This window comes from Lagenorhynchus albirostris, chromosome 3 (genome assembly GCF_949774975.1).
Source record: "Lagenorhynchus albirostris chromosome 3, mLagAlb1.1, whole genome shotgun sequence".
NCBI classification, from domain to species: Eukaryota; Metazoa; Chordata; class Mammalia; order Artiodactyla; family Delphinidae; genus Lagenorhynchus; species Lagenorhynchus albirostris.
In genome coordinates, this window is record NC_083097.1 from 16,494,553 (window position 1) to 16,510,688 (window position 16,136).

A 16,136-nucleotide genomic window follows, 5' to 3' on the forward strand; every position below is an offset into this window, starting at 1 on the left:
TTAATAGAAACTGGCATCACTGTTTCTTTTCTGATGCTAAAACCTTACTCGCCACTCCTTTGGATTCAGTATTAGGTTCAATTCTTTGGTTATTGGGTTCATGCTGAAACCTAGAATTTGTCCAACTATCAATTCAGATTCAGCGCAGCTGCATGTATCTGAAATCCAACTCGATAGCTTAAAAAGATGAGATTTACTTTCTTAAGAAGGCTCTTGGGATTCGCAGACCAGACCAGGAACATCAGTTCTGTAATGGATCATTCTTTCGGGCCCTTTTATCTTTCTGCACTAAGCAACAGGCTTTCATCTTTATGGTTGCAGGTGGCTGCTACATTTCTGTACCACATCTGCTTTAGGCAACAATTGAAAGGAAAATGGTGATGGGTGAAATATGCATGCCAGGTGTGATTTTTTGGCAGGAAACCTATATCTTTCCTGGAAGTTCCACCTAACTGCCTCTGCTTAACATCCTACCATCTAGAATTACATCACATGGTCATTCTTAGATGAAAAGGTATGGTAGGAGGTGAATATTTAATTCTGCACAGTGTCACCCTGATCAAAACTGAGTTCTCTTAGTAATAGGGAAGGGGAAGCTGAATATTGGATAACTAACAGCATTTACCTAAAGGGAAGAAGAAGCATGATCCTACTGTTTGTGACAAATGCCATATTTTTGTATATGTGTATATAGTCAGCTGGGCTGTCAGAACATTAACTGCCCTGGATCAGCAGATGACTGTCTATCAAGAGTATTAGAGGGTCATTCTCTAAAATCCCTTACAATAGAGGTTGGCAAACTTTTACTGTAAAAGGCAACATAGTAAACATTTTAGGCTTTGTGAGCCATAGTGTTGGCTGCAAACTCAACTCTGCTACTGCAAAGCCCAACTACCATAGCAATATGTAAATGAATGGGTATGGCTTTGTTCTGGTAAAACTTTGTTTACAAAAACAGAGAGCAGGCTGCATTTGTCTCCACTGCCATGGTTTGCTGTTCTGTCCTGCACCACATTACTAGTTTTTTGTTGTTGTTCCTATTTGTTTGTTTGATTTCTAAAATTAGAGGCAGTGCAAATACCACTCATTCTTAAGGCCACAGTGTAAAGTGAGTTTCTCACTCCACTAACTTTTATATCACCTTCCATATGTTCATATTACAATGTGCATTAGGTGTTATTATAATGATTTTTATGTATTTGTTTTTCCACAATGAGTTCACACACACACACACACAATATGATTTCCAATATTCAGCCTAAAGCTTGCCATACTCTTTCATCAGAAATCATGCGTGGAACTGTGGTACAAAAGAGACTGAAAGCCTACTCTGCCTTGTCCCTTTTCTCCACCACTTTCAGGCATTAAATATTTTTCCTTCAACCATATTTGTCTCCATAAAAGAACTTAAGAATACAGTTGACCCTTGAACAGCTTGGGGGTTAAGGGTACCAACCCCCTGTGCAGTCAAAAATCCATGGATAACCTATTACGGTTGGCCTTTGGTAGGAGGTTCCTATAAGTGGACCCACGCAGTTCACACCCGTGTAGTTCAAGGGTCAGCTTCACTAGTATTTCCCTCCTATTCCTACCTTTCTCTCCAAGTCCTAGATGAGGACTGAAATGTCTTTGCTTGTTCCTAAGTCCTCCAGCCTTTGCTGCAATGATTCCTTTAGGATTCATGATTCCTAAATGTCCAGCATTCTTTAACAGGCTCACATGTACCCACTTAGCTTTCACTGTGTTCACACACACGTATATATTTCAGGGTACATTTCTGATAACTTTTTTCCTCCCCTTGTCATTTTCCTTGGCTTTTCAATCTCTGTTCTGATTCATTTCAACTATTTTCAATGTCAACTGTTTTCCTAAATATTTTTCTAGATAAGGTGGGAGAATGATATACTTTCTGGATCCTTCTCTACATATTTCTTTCATGCTAACAGATGAATCATGTTTTGCCTGAATGAAGGATTTGGGGTTTCAGTCTTTTCTCTGTAGGTTGACAAGGGTATTCAATTGTTAACCACTTTCCAATATTTCAAGTGCTAAATATGATGTGAAAATATTTTTTCCTAATAGGTAATTTTTAAATATCTGAAAGTTTGTAAAAATTTTCTCTGTATCCTTAGGTGAATCCTGGCAAAGTTCCTAAAGCCTAAGTTTGATTCTTATTCTATTATCCTTTCCAGGAACTCAGAAAGTCTATTAAACTTGTGAATTCTGTATATTCCTCACCTCCAGGAAAAAGTGTTATTGCTCCTCTCATTCATCTGCTGTTTCCTGCTCTCTGGGAACATGTGTTATTCACATGCTAGGTCTAATTAACATATATTCTAAGTCTCATCTGTTTCTCACAATTGCCATATAGTTGTATTTTTGCCCTCTGATTTTTAGCTCCTGCTTCCAGTCTGGGATGTCCTTAAGTTCCAGAAAAATAATTTGGGTCTTATCAGTGACCCTTCATGCCTCAATGCATACATTGATTTTTTTCTTGTTAACTTGTGTATAGAAAACATGGCTTTGAGTTACAGAAACCTCTCTGCAGTGTCCTTAAAACACTAGTGCTCTGATTATCTACAGTTCAATACTCTTTCTTGGTAATGACTGGTGTGCCCTTTTTTCTCTCTATGGTGCTTTGCCTGCCCTGGTGACTGTCATTTCCTTTGCACTCCCTGGCGTTCTTACTTGGCCTCTGGCAGTACCTTACCAGTGGCATTCTGACAAGTGATGGAGTCATAGAGCTCTTCGCTTTTATAGGAGAAGAGGACTGGCAGATGGGCTGTCAGTCCCTTGACAAGGTGCTAGGAGGAAGTCTGTTCTGGAGTTTTCACACAAACTCTCACCTGCCAGGAATAATGGTGTTGAGCTGTTCAACTTTCCTAAGAGACCAATGAGCATGAGTGTCTTCTGGGCGTTTCCACAGGCTCTCTGAGTCTGGACCCTGTATTCTACTCTGGTCCCTGGGGAGCCAGATTAGCAATGGCTTTCTCCCCTGAGATTCTGGTTAAGAAGGAGAACTTAGTCTCTCTAACTTGCTTCCCCAACGGCTTCAGAAGCTATCTGCCAATCTCAGGAGAGCTAAAATGAAAAAAAAAATAAACTGCAATCTTGAATTAAAAAACCTTATGTATATGAGATAAAGGATGTTAACAAAACATATTGTGGTAATCATTTCACAATATATGTAAGTTAAGCCATCATGCTGTTCACCTTAAACTCATACAGTGCTGTATGTCAATTATATCTCAATAAAACTGGAAAAATTTTCAAATTAATATATATATATATCCAATTACACAGAATGATTTGATTCGTGACCATAATACTTAATTTAAAACCCATACATATACAGGAAACTTAAATATGTAAAACCTTTATTCAAAATATACATTCTAAATCCAAACTGAGAGCCTCACATAGGTAATAAAAATATTATTATCACAGCTGAACTTTATTTTAATTATATTTAGGAAATTTATCATCTGAGATAAAAATAAACTAAAATAGCTAAACCATGGAAATCTGTGAGTGGTGGGAGAACCCCAGATGATCAGAAGACTGGAGACCTCAATCACGACTTATCAAACGCAGTGTAGGCTCTGCATTCAGGAGAGCCTAGAGTCAATTTCTTCTAGCAATTTGGGAAAGAATTTGGGAAAGTTACTTATATACTGTACACCACTTTGCACAGCTTTAAAGTGGTATTCAAAATACTTCACAGGGTGGTCATACATTTTAAAATAAATAAGGGATGTAAATGCTTAGGATATCTGCAAAGTTTATTGATTAATTTAGCTATTGCTTGTACTATTGATACTATTATAATTTGATCATAACCTGCAAGTATAAAAGACATAGATTTCCAACATTATATTATCTGTATCTATACAAATTGTCACTGAATGTGTTGGTATGGTCAAAGAATTATGCCAGTTAAGCAAGAATTGCAAGTGTTTTCTCATGTATGGTTGTTTTTCCTTGAGATCAAGCTGTTTCTTAAACTTACAGATTCAGAAATTTGTTTTAATAAATATTAGAATAGCTAGGCGAAACATTCTTTAACACTTTAGGCCATAGGAAATTATGAAAATATTTTGGAACTTCTTCAGATTTCTTCACTACCCCCAAAAAATTTAAAAACTGGTCTTCAAAAGATGATTTTTGGATCACCAAAAATATATTAAATGCCAAAATATAAAAATGATTTCTCTTACCCATATCTGACATTTCAGGCACAGTTACAATATATGGTCCATCTGTGAACTTTGGAGCATTGTCATTGATGTCTTGCACTTTGATGATAAACTCAGATTCAGGTTCAAGGGGCTTGTTTGTTCGTCTGTCAATAGCCTGAGCATGAAGCACATAGTGGGTCTTCTGCTCTCTGTCTAGACTTTTTGTTGAGTGGATGTCACCCGTGGTATCATCAATGATAAATATAGTCCCAGCACCTTCTCCAGTAAGGATGTACTTCACAGACCCATCACCTTTGTCAGAATTGGAGTGCAGCTGTAAATAAAAATGGAATAATTTAACATGAAATTATACTCCAACTTCACATCGTGTTCTCTGAAAACTACCTATCTATAATTTAATACTTAGTTTTGACTATGACTTTTCTTCTCTCCACAGTGTCCCATGTGTTGCTACAATCATCTATTGGTCTGCAGTATTTCTCCACTTGGTATTAATATGGATATTTTTATTATGATCTGTCTAAGATCCAATTATTGATGTAAGAACAATTAATAAGCAATACTTATTAAAAGAAAAACAATAACCCTTGAGGTCATTCTACTAAATCCACACTTTACTACCTACATAGAATAGAACTGGAAAAAGAAACTACTAGTAAATCACTGTTGCCTTCCATACTTGTAGGGATTTTTTTTTAAATTAATAGCTTGTCATTCTATTTCAACATTAAAATTAGAAAAAAAATATTGTAGGACAAATTGACATTCAAATTATTTATTAAAAATTCCACAAAAGGGCTTCCCTGGTGGCGCAGTGGTTGAGAGTCCACCTGCTGATGCAGGGGACATGGGTTCGTGCCCCGGTCCGGGAAGATCCCACAGCCACAGAGCAGCTGGGCCCGTGAGCCATGGCTGCTGAGCCTGAACGTCCAAAGCCTGTGCTCCGCAATGGGAGAGGCCACAACAGTGAGAGGCCCGCGTACCGCAAAAAAAAAAAGAAAAAAAAAAAAGAAAAATTCCACAAAAGAGGCACTTATTTGTCACAGAAGCATTAATTTTATAATTTGGAAAAATAAATATTTTCTACATTAATTGTTTACATTTAGAATTAAAAAAAAAACTTATGGTAGAATATTTTCTTTCTTGAAAATTTATGAAACTTTAACTCAAAATTTAAATAACAGTAATAGATTTAATCAATAAGTAGGCCCTAATTTTTAATTAATTGAGATACACTAAAAAATTTCACTTATTAAATTAAAATGATCAGATATTCTTTGAATAGACATTATAGAGTAATATTTCAGCAGAGGATTTCAACAAGAAAGATAAATAATGGTAGGATAATTATAAGCCTCTTTTTATCATTTATATATTAGCAAATGCTTTTAAACTGCATATGGTTCACACTTAATATCTTGCTATAACTTATAACATCAAAGTTCAGTTAAATATTTCCATGAATACTACTGCTATATTTCTAGCTAAGAACGACCTCAGTATTACCTTAAATTGCAAACACATACTTGAAGAATGGTTTCTCCTAAGAGATCTGAACAGTTATCCTTCATATAAAACCTTTTTGGTCACATAACCTCAACTACTCACTTTTTGCACATTTCTGACCCTTGCAAACATTGAAAATATATAACCTTGTTCACATAGTGTTTTGGTTTCTAGCCACAGTAAAGTGAAAATTTTCAAGGTTTATGTTAAAGTCTCTGAAGTTTTAGAAGATATTTTTTAAAAGATAAAATATAGGGATTTCCCTGGTGGCACAGTGGTTAAGAACCTGCCTGTCAATGCAGGGGACAGGGGTTCAATCCCTGGTCTGGGAAGATCCCACATGTCCCAGAGCAACTAAGCTTGTGAGCCACAACTACTGAGCCCACATGCCACAACTACTGAAGCCCATGCACCCTAGAACCCATGCTCCACAGCAAGAGAAGCCACCGCAATGAGAAGCCCACCCACTTCAGTGAAGAGTAGTCCCCACTTGGCACAACTAGAGAAAGCCTGCATCAGAAATGAATGGCCATTATCAAAAAGCTAGAAACAATAAATGCTGGAAAGGGTGTGGTGAAAAGGGAAGCTTCCTGCACTGTTGGTGGGAATGTAAACTGATACAACCACTATGGAGAACAGTATGGAGGTTCCTTAGAAAACTAAAAATAGAACTACCATATGACCCAGCAATCCCACTACTGGGCATATACCCTAAGAAACCCATAATTCAAAAAGAGACATGTACCAAAATGTTCATTGCAGCACTATTTACAATAGCCAGGACATGGAAGCAACCTAAGTATCCATTGACAGATGAATGGATAAAGAAGATGTGGCACATATATACATAATGGAATATTACTCAGCCATAAAAAGAAATGAAATTGAGTCATTTGCAGTGAGGTGGATGGACCTAGAGTCTGTCACACAGAGTGAAGTAAGTCAGAAAGAGAAAAACAAATACCAAATGCTAACACTTACATATGGAATCTAAAAAAAAACAAATGGTTCTGATGAACCTAGGGACAGGACAGGAATAAACACATAGACGTAGAGAATGTACTTGAGGACACCAGGAGGGGAAGGGTAAGCTGGGACAAAGTGAGAGAGTACCACTGACATATATATACTACCAAATGTAAAAAATATAGCTAGTGGGAAGCAGTCTCATAGCACAGGGAGATCAGCTTGGTGCTTTGTGACCACCTAGAGGGGTGGGATAGGGAGGGTGAGAGGGAGACACAAGAGGGAGGGGATATGGGGATATATGTGTACATATAGCTGATTCACTTTGTTATACAGCAGAAACTAACACAACATTGTAAAGCAATTATACTCCAATAATCATGTTAAAAAATTTTTTTAAAGACCCAATGCAGCTACAAATAGATAAATATAAAATATAGAAAAAGACAATATAAGGAAAGAACTATTCTTATGGGAAAATGAAGGCATCTGAAACATAAATAATAGTACATCAGGAAAAGTTTAACTTATTTCTTGAAAACACATAGGACATAATCGGGGACAAAATTCTGATGGGAATCACTCAGCTAGATTCAACCAATTAAGTCATTTCAAAACTGCTTTTTTGGAGTTTTTGTAAAAAGGAGTAAAAATACATTAACAAAATATGAAAAACACAGCTTTCAAAGATTCACACTTCATTACTAAATTAACTACTAAAAGAAGCAGTAAAATGAGTTTCATAGAGACAGTTGCATGCATGTATGAAAGTGAATTTATTCATTTATTTATGTCTCTTGACACATCATTTTAGCACCTACAAGAAAAGATTTATCATTTATGCAGCAGACGTCTACACAACATCGATAGAGCAGTCTGTTTCACATTCTTTAACTTTGCCTCTATCCATAACCAAAGCACAGCCAAGCAGAGCAACAAATTCATTGAACAAATGTTTCTAAAACCTTTTCTGGAACTTTCGTGTTATTAAATTAACAAAAGGTGAGATCGGTTTAATAGCTATTGCTATACTGTATATAAATTATAAATCTATATATTATAAATATAATTAATTAAAAACACTTGAGGGCAAGGGTTAAGCCTTCTAACAACTAATTTTTGAAAGACAAAACAATGGTGACAATTAACTCCTTTCCTCAGGATATATTCGCATACTCTTTTATATTTTTAGCGAGGTAAATTTGAAATTATTTAGTCTTGGATTAAAGGTTCACATTACAAAGAGTTAACTATACATATTTTTTTTAAAATAGGCGTATGGATGTAGACCAGAAACAGAAATATGTAAAAGAAGTAGTAAAGTTGTCAGTCTAAAGCATCTGTTAAAAAATTATATGCTCTGTGCTTTATACTGATTATGCTAAATAATTCAAATAAAAGATAAATGTCAGTAGCTTTATGGCTTTAGATTCTAAAACTTGAATCTGACTTCACATTTATAAAGTTTTGAGAATTAACATATAATTTAGCATGTTTCAGAAGTTATGTCTAATTAAAAAATAAATGTGCAATACAATCAGTGAACTGTATTTAACCAGTATTTATTACTGTACAACACAGTCAAAGTTATGTCAAAATATTATAACTATGTATTTGGATTACATAAGTTGTTGATAATACTCAGCTTGAGTGTTTTACTAAGGTAGATGATCACTTTATTGGATTTTTTAAAATCTCTCATCTGGCCTGCTGGAATCTTGAAATGAGAGTTACCATGTAACACTAGTGGAAACCCAGCACAGTAGCAGTAGGTCAATTGATTAAGAGTTTATAAGATTTTTTTTTAATTAAAAAAATTTTTTTGGAGTATAATTGCTTTACTCCAAATGTTGTGTCAGTTTCTGCTGTACAATAAAGTGAGTCAGCTATATGTATACATATATCCCCTCCCTCTTGGACCTCCTTCCTTCCAACCCCCATCCTACTCATCTAGGTCAGGTCATCACAGAGCACCGAGCTGAGCTTCCTGTGCTTTATAGTGTGTCCCCACTAGCTTTCTTCTTTTAACATCTTTATTGGAGTATAATTGCTTTACCATGTTGTGTTAGTTTCTGCTTTATAACAAAGTGAATCAGCTATATGCATACATATGTCCCCTATCCTCTTCCTCTTGTGTCTCCCTCCCACCCTCCCTACCCCACCCCTCTAGGTGGTCACGAATCACCAAGCTGATCTCCCTGTGCTATGCGGCTGCTTCCCACTAGCTATCTATTTTACGTTTGGTAGTGTATATATGTCCATGCCACTCTCTCACTTTGTCCCAGCTTACCCTTCCCCCTCCCCGTGTCCTCAAGTCCATTCTCTATGTCTGTGTCTTTATTCCTGTGCTGCCCCTAGGTTCTTCAGAAACATTTTTTTTTTCTTTTTTAGATTCCATACATATGTGTTAACATACGGTATTTGTTTTTCTCTTTCTGACTTACTTCACTCTGCATGACAGACTCTGTTTTATGCATGGTAGTGTATATATGTCATTCCTAATCTCCCAATTCATCCCACCCTCTCAGTGATCCACCCTCAGGATTATCTCTTTTCCATTGGACCTATTTTCAAATCTTTAGCTCTATTTACAACATGCGCTCTGCAACAGAGTTTGGGGGAAACACTGGCTACACTGTCTTGTTTTCCCTAACAAGTAGGTTTTAAGATTCTGGAAGAACACATGTTTTGTATTAGGTTTTATAAGGCAAAATATGATGAATGTGTGAGTGAATGAATGAACACATGAATGAAATGGATGAGCAGTAATGAGTGCAGTAGAGGTAGAAATCTTAAGACATGGAGAGAAAACTTTTAGATACAGATAATCAGTTTATACAGATAATCAGACTAGAAATGTGCTATCTTCAAGGGTGGGCAGCAATGAGACATCAAATGAAAGAGACCGGGAGTCTAGTATGTAAAGTAGGAATGCTCTGGATATAAACACGGTACTGACTTAGTAACTAGTAAAATATTACATTGTAAATTTAGCTAGCTACTAGACGATTTGAGAGATTTCTATCTTTTTTACATTAAATATATAAAAATATTTGGAAGATAAAGTTGATTTTCATCATATATAGTTCAGAAATACTACAAAGAGAATAGTAGCAGGGTGTTATCATAACACACAGTGGTGGGAATATACTTTTAGAGTCATGAGATTTTGCAAAGTGAGTGATATTTTTATGCTAAAGGAGAGCTATTATACTGTCCTAAAGCAAGAGTAAAAAATCCTTGTGTATCTGATCACATAAAAACATAGGGTTAATTAATTGTTCTTTAAAGAACAGAAAAGGGGAGGAGAATGCAGAAAGAAAACATAGTCACCCAAGTGAAGCAAAATGAACACTTCTCTGACATTCTTTTAATAAATTATCTCTTCCTTAGTGTTAAGGAGTAACCCACAGCACTTAGAAAGTTAATGTGACACACATGAGTTCCCCTCAGAAGACTATTTATTCACCCTTGACCACATTAGGATCAGAGCCTAAAAATTCATAGCTTTTACTCTAATGCAGAATTCCTCACTGAGATAATATTCTATCCTTTGGGGAAGAATAACTTTAAAAGGTTAAGAAGATGGTGTCAGAGCAATTAATTTTGAAAGTTGCTTTTAGTTAGGAATTCAAGCTATATTATAAAGATAGGTCACTAACTTAAAATTGTGATATTTTTGACTACATAATTTATGCATTTTTATGAGTAGGAAACTTCTATTTACAATAATAATTCCAGTAGAAAGAGTCAGAAATATTATATAGCAATGTGAGACCTATGTGAGGATCATAGGAAAGACATGCCATTAAAACTTATTATGCATCTCTCATTCCAGAATGTGTTATATTTTAAACTATAAGCAGATAAAACAAAATCCAATTGAACTCTTTTTTTTTTTTTTTTTTTTTCCGGTACGCGGCCCTCTCACTGCTGCGGCCTCTCCCATTGTGGAGCACAGGCTCCGGACACGCAGGCTCAGCGGCCATGGTTCACGGGCCCAGCAGCTCCGCGGCACGTGGGATCCTCCCGGACTGAGGCATGAACCCACGTCCCCTGCATTGGCAGGTGGACTCAACCACTGCGCCAATTGATGCGAAGAAAAAACACATCGAAGAGTAACAGCCTATTGGTAATTAACACATCAGCCTCTTCATGCGAAAAAAGGAATACATAACCCTCAGTTTTAATTTTGCATCAATACGTAAAAAAGGTATGTTAAAAACAGTAGCCATAAAGCATTGTGTTCAACCACAAAGCTAATGTTAATCAATTAAAAGGTTAAGAAATTAGATGAGGGTAAGAAAAGAAGGTTTGCATTTGTTTAACTAGAAACATCCAAGGTCTCTGCAAACATGCAAAGGTCTCTTGTTGAATTTTAGTTTCTAGCTTTTAACTGCTTTATTGGTATTCTTAGAAAAGGAAACGAATGAAAAGGAGGAAGGGAAAAGGAGCAGAAAGGAACACATTTTTAACTATTATACCCCCTGAATCGCAGCTTAGGGCTATTAACACACAAGATGGAAAACTACAAAATACCTCTATAAAGTCTGAGGTTGTTTTAATTCTGTAGGCACCAGCTTTACTTCAGAGAGCCCCATTCTGGTGCGCCAAATATTTGGGCAGTGCAGGAGGCATTCAGTGGTTGAGAATTTCGCTATTAATTTCTGGGAAGCCTCAAAAAGTGACCAACTGATTAGAATTGAAGGGAGATATATATAAGGCACAGGAGTACCTATTATCTGTCAGAGTTCATGTCTTCTTTTATCTCCCAATCAAGGTCTAGTTGAGAAAGGGGTGGCTCTGGCAGCTGGTTTTAAAGAAAAAAAAACCTCACAGAATACTAAACATTATTATAATTCCATAAAAATACTGACCCAAACCACTGCCCACACATTCCAGTGTGCTGTGATTTTTATCCCCATTTAAATTTGGCCACCACTGTTCATTTTAGCCCCTTTTCCTCGTTAAGAAAGCAGTAATTGCACTAAGAAAGGAGGGCAAAGAAAGATAATGGAAGTGTGAGTAGTTTCAGTCCTTTGGAAAATTCATCTGACAATAAAATGTAAGAGTCTCATTCGATCTATCAATCACTTTGAGGAGTTTATTCATCCTACAAACATTTTTTGGAATGTCCACCATGTGCCAGTCATTGTACTCTTACTTAAATCCATCACTGAACAAGCAGGCTGAGATCCCTGCCTGGGTAATGCTTACATTCATTCCACTGGGGAAAAGCAGACAGTAAGCAGAAAACATGACAATAGATAATATGCAAGACCCACATTTAAAAAGGAAAGAGAGGGCTTCCCTGGTGGCGCAGTGGTTGAGAGTCCACCTGCCAATGCAGGAGACACGGGTTCGTGCCCCGGTCTGGGAGGATCCCACATGCCGCGGAGTGGCTGGGCCCGTGAGCCATGGTCGCTGAGCCTGCGCGACCGGAGCCTGTGCTCCGCAACGGGAGAGGCCACAACAGTGAGAGGCCTGTGTACCACAAAAAAAAAAAAAAAAAAAAAAAAAAGGAAAGAGAAAAAATGAAGTAATATCAGAAGTGGGTTGGTGGTAAGTAGAAATGGTGATATTAAATAAAGGAATATGGTAGGTAGAATATTTGTCCCTCAAAGATGTCTATGTCTTTATTCTGGAAGTGTTTGAATAAGTTGCTTTACATGAAAAAAAGATGTGATTGAAGTTGAGGTCTTTTGAGATGAGGAAATTACCTTGGTGTCTTTTAGATGGGACAGATCTGAATATCTGGGTCCTTAAAGGGGAGGAATCCATCCCAGCTGGGTGAGAGAGAGCAATGGAAGTATGAGAAGGATTCAGTGCTTCATTGCTGGGTCTGAAATGTAAGAGACTTGGTGTAACTCCCAAGAGACATCTCTAGAAGTGGGAAAAGCCAAGAAAATGGATTCTTCCCAAGAGCCTACAGAAGGAACGAGACCCTGCCTGCACCTTGATTTTAACCACGTGAAAACTATGTTGAACTTCTGACCGAAAGAATTATAAGGGAAAAAACTGTTGTTTTAAGCCACTAATTTGGTGATTTGTTATAGCAGCAATGAGAAACTAATAAAGGAATCAGATAAGGCATATTAAAAAGATGACATCTTAGCAAATTCTGGAAGAAGGTGAGGGAGATAGCCAAATGCACACTTCAGGAAAGAGCATTCCAGGCAGGGGCAACAAAGAGTGAAAGGATCAAGTTAGGAACATTACTAGCAGGTTCCAGAAACCAGGAGGAGGCCAGTATAACTGGAGCAGCATGGGCAAAGAGGAAGGTAGTGGACAAGACCTCAGAGAACTTATTGGAAGTGAGATCATGAAGGACCACTGTATGACATGGAGACACTGGATGGTTATGACAGTGGAGTGTCATCATCAGTTTACATCTCATAGTGATCCTGCTGGCTTCATTACTGAGAACAGGAAATAGAGGAACAAAAGTGAAGGCAAGGGACACTGACAGAATGCTACTGCAGTAACAAGTTGACTGATAAAAACAGCATGGACCAGGGGTAGTAATGAAGGTGGTAGGAAATAGTGCAATCATGAATATATTTTGAAAGTGAAGCAAACAACACCAAAACAAAAATAAGTAAGTGGGGCTACACTGAACTGAAAAACTTCTGCACAGCAAACAAAACCATCAACAAAATGAAGAGGCCACCTAGGGAATAGGAGGAATTATTTGCAACTCATATATTTGGTAAGGGGTTAATATCCAAAATATACAAGGAGGCAATACAACCCAATAGCAAAAAAGCAAACAATCCAATTCAAAATTGGACAGAGGAACTGAATAGATATTTTTCCAGAGAAGATATACAAATGGCCAACATGTACATGAAAAGGTGCTTGACATCACTAATCATCAGGGAAGTGCAAATCAAAACTATAATGAAACATCACCTCATACCTGTTAGAACAGCTATCATCAAAAAGACAAGATTTAAGCATTGGTGAGAATGCAGAGAAAAAGACACTTTTGCACTATTGGTCAGAATGTAAATTGTTACAGTTACTATGGAAAACAGTACAGAGGTTCCTCAAAAAATTAAAAATAGAACTACCATATGACCCAGCAATTACCCTTCTGGGTATATATACAAAGGAAATGAAAATTGGATCTTGACGAGATAGGGACAGTCCCAAGTTCATTGCAGCATTATTCACAATAGCCAAAATACTAAACAACCTGAGTGTCTGTCAAGAGATGAATGGATGAAGAAGATGTGGTATATATACATACAATGGAATATTATTCAGCCACGAGAAAGGACATCCTGCCATTTGTGACAACATGGATGGACCTGGAGGGCATTATGCTAAAAGGGATAAGTCAGACAGAGAAAGATAAATACTGTATATCACTTATATATAAAATCTAAAGAAGCTGGACTCATAGAAACAGAGACTAGAATGGTGGTTACCAGGGGCTGAGGGGTGTGGGAAGAGAGATGTTGGTCAAACAGTACCAACCTCCAGCTATAAAATGAACAACTTCTGGGGAATCTAATGTATGGCATAATGATAATAGCTAATAAGAGCCTATTAGATACTAAGTGAATAGATCTCAAATGTTCTCACCACAGAAAGAAAATGATAATTATATAATGGGATGGAGGATTTAGATAAGGATACAGTGCTAATTGTTTTGCCATACACAATTGTATCAAATCAACATGTTGTACATCTTCAACTTACACAACGTCATATGTCGATTATTTCAGTAAAGCTGGAAAAAAATGAAAGAAAGGGAAAAAGCAAAGATTTCCTAAAAAAGATGATATGGGATATAAGTGAAAAGAGAAGTGAAGCACAAATGTTAGGTGTTTGGCCACAGTTGCTAAAAGTATGAAGTTGCAATCAACCGAGATGTGAAAGGATCCAGGCACAGGAAGTCGAAAGGAGATTAGGAATTCAACTTCAGACATGCTAAATGAGATATTTCTACTAGAGATACCAGTGGAGATTCCAGGAAGTCATTTGTATATTCAGGCTGGAGTTCAGAAGACAAATGTTGTTGGCTTTATAAACTTGGTAGGTATCAGGACAAAGGTAGTATTTTGAGCGATGAAACAGGATATCATCAATGAAATAAATGGAGGAAAAAAAAGGGCTTCCCTGGTGGCAGTGGTTGAGAGTCCACCTGCCGATGCAGGGGACACGGGTTCGTGCCCCGGTCCTGGAGGATCCCACATGCTGCGGAGCGGCTGGGCCCGTGAGCCACGGCCGCTGAGCCTGCGCGTCCGGAGCCTGTGCTCCGCAATGGGAGAGGCCCCAACAGTGAGAGGCCCATGTACCGCAAAAAAAAAAAAAAAAAAAAGGAAGAACTGATGATTGAAACCTGTAGGATTTCAAAATTCAAAAGGTAGAGGGACCAGAAGATACTGCGAAAGAGCAATCAATAAAGCATGTTAGTGTCCTGGGGGAGAAAATAAAATGGACAATTAAGCACCTGTGTATAATGATAGCTATATGAAAATAATAATTATTGATGATTTTAGAGGCAAAAGAAATCTGAAGTTTCAGCTGGAGGGAGATGGTTTTACAACTTATGAATTATTAAAATAATAATGTGAATATATTTAGCTCTGAAGAACTATCCATAACTTGCTGTCCATTGAGAAAATCATATTGTAGAATAATGCAGAAGACAAGATCTTATTTAGAGAAAAAATATAAATAACAATAAAACTACATATATAATATATTCCTATTTATTAACATTATCAAGTAGAAAATTAGAGAAAGATATAATCCAGGTGTCTTACACTAGAGGGAAGACAGAAAAAGAGGCTACACTGCAGTGAGCTAGTCAATTTTCCTTTATATTTCTTTCACAGTTTTAAGTTATTGAATGAGTATCCATTACTTTTTAGTATAAATGTTGCTGTTGTTATTAAATAAGGATTCTGGGTTTTATTAAAGCCAATTGTGTGGAAAAGCCATAATATATTGCAGCCGTTTCTCAAAACAGTAAGAATAATTAGAAAATCGCAGGTACCATTTGATCTCCACACATGGCCTCTAATCTTTGATTACTTCTCATTCTGAGATGTTTAAGAATTTGGTCTTTCTTATGGCCATGCCTCAGGATGCTAAATTCTGTCCTGAATTCAGCCACATCTCTCAGGCTACTGCATTAAGTTGCCCAGTATTGCTAGCTAAAGCTTACTCATAACTGTCTGCATGTTTAGTCCGTCTTGAAATTTTTGGATATGTATCCCTTCCCATCTCATATGTCCCTCACCTAAGCTTTATGATTTCTACAACTCTATTTAGCTATCCCTCTGGCCTTGTGCTTATTCTAGGTTAAAAATCAATTTGATGTAATTAAATGGGAGAAATTAATTGCAACCCCACTATGTAACAAGCAGTATGCTGAGACGAATCATAGAGAGCTATAAAGTTACAAAAATTTTTAGCGCAGTGAGCAATGAAGATCGTCAGACCCACAAA

At 37.0% G+C, this 16,136-nt stretch overlaps 1 protein-coding gene across 1 annotated transcript in view; it reads right to left on the reverse strand.

The window, feature by feature from the left end:
* Positions 1 to 16,136, reverse strand: part of CDH18 (cadherin 18) — a 341,721-nt gene that overhangs the window by 247,277 nt on the left and 78,308 nt on the right. Inside the window, exon 2 of the mRNA XM_060145999.1 lies at positions 4,218 to 4,512. Within this exon, the coding sequence (XP_060001982.1) occupies positions 4,218 to 4,512 (295 nt within the window). The remainder of the gene's footprint in view (positions 1 to 4,217; positions 4,513 to 16,136) is intronic.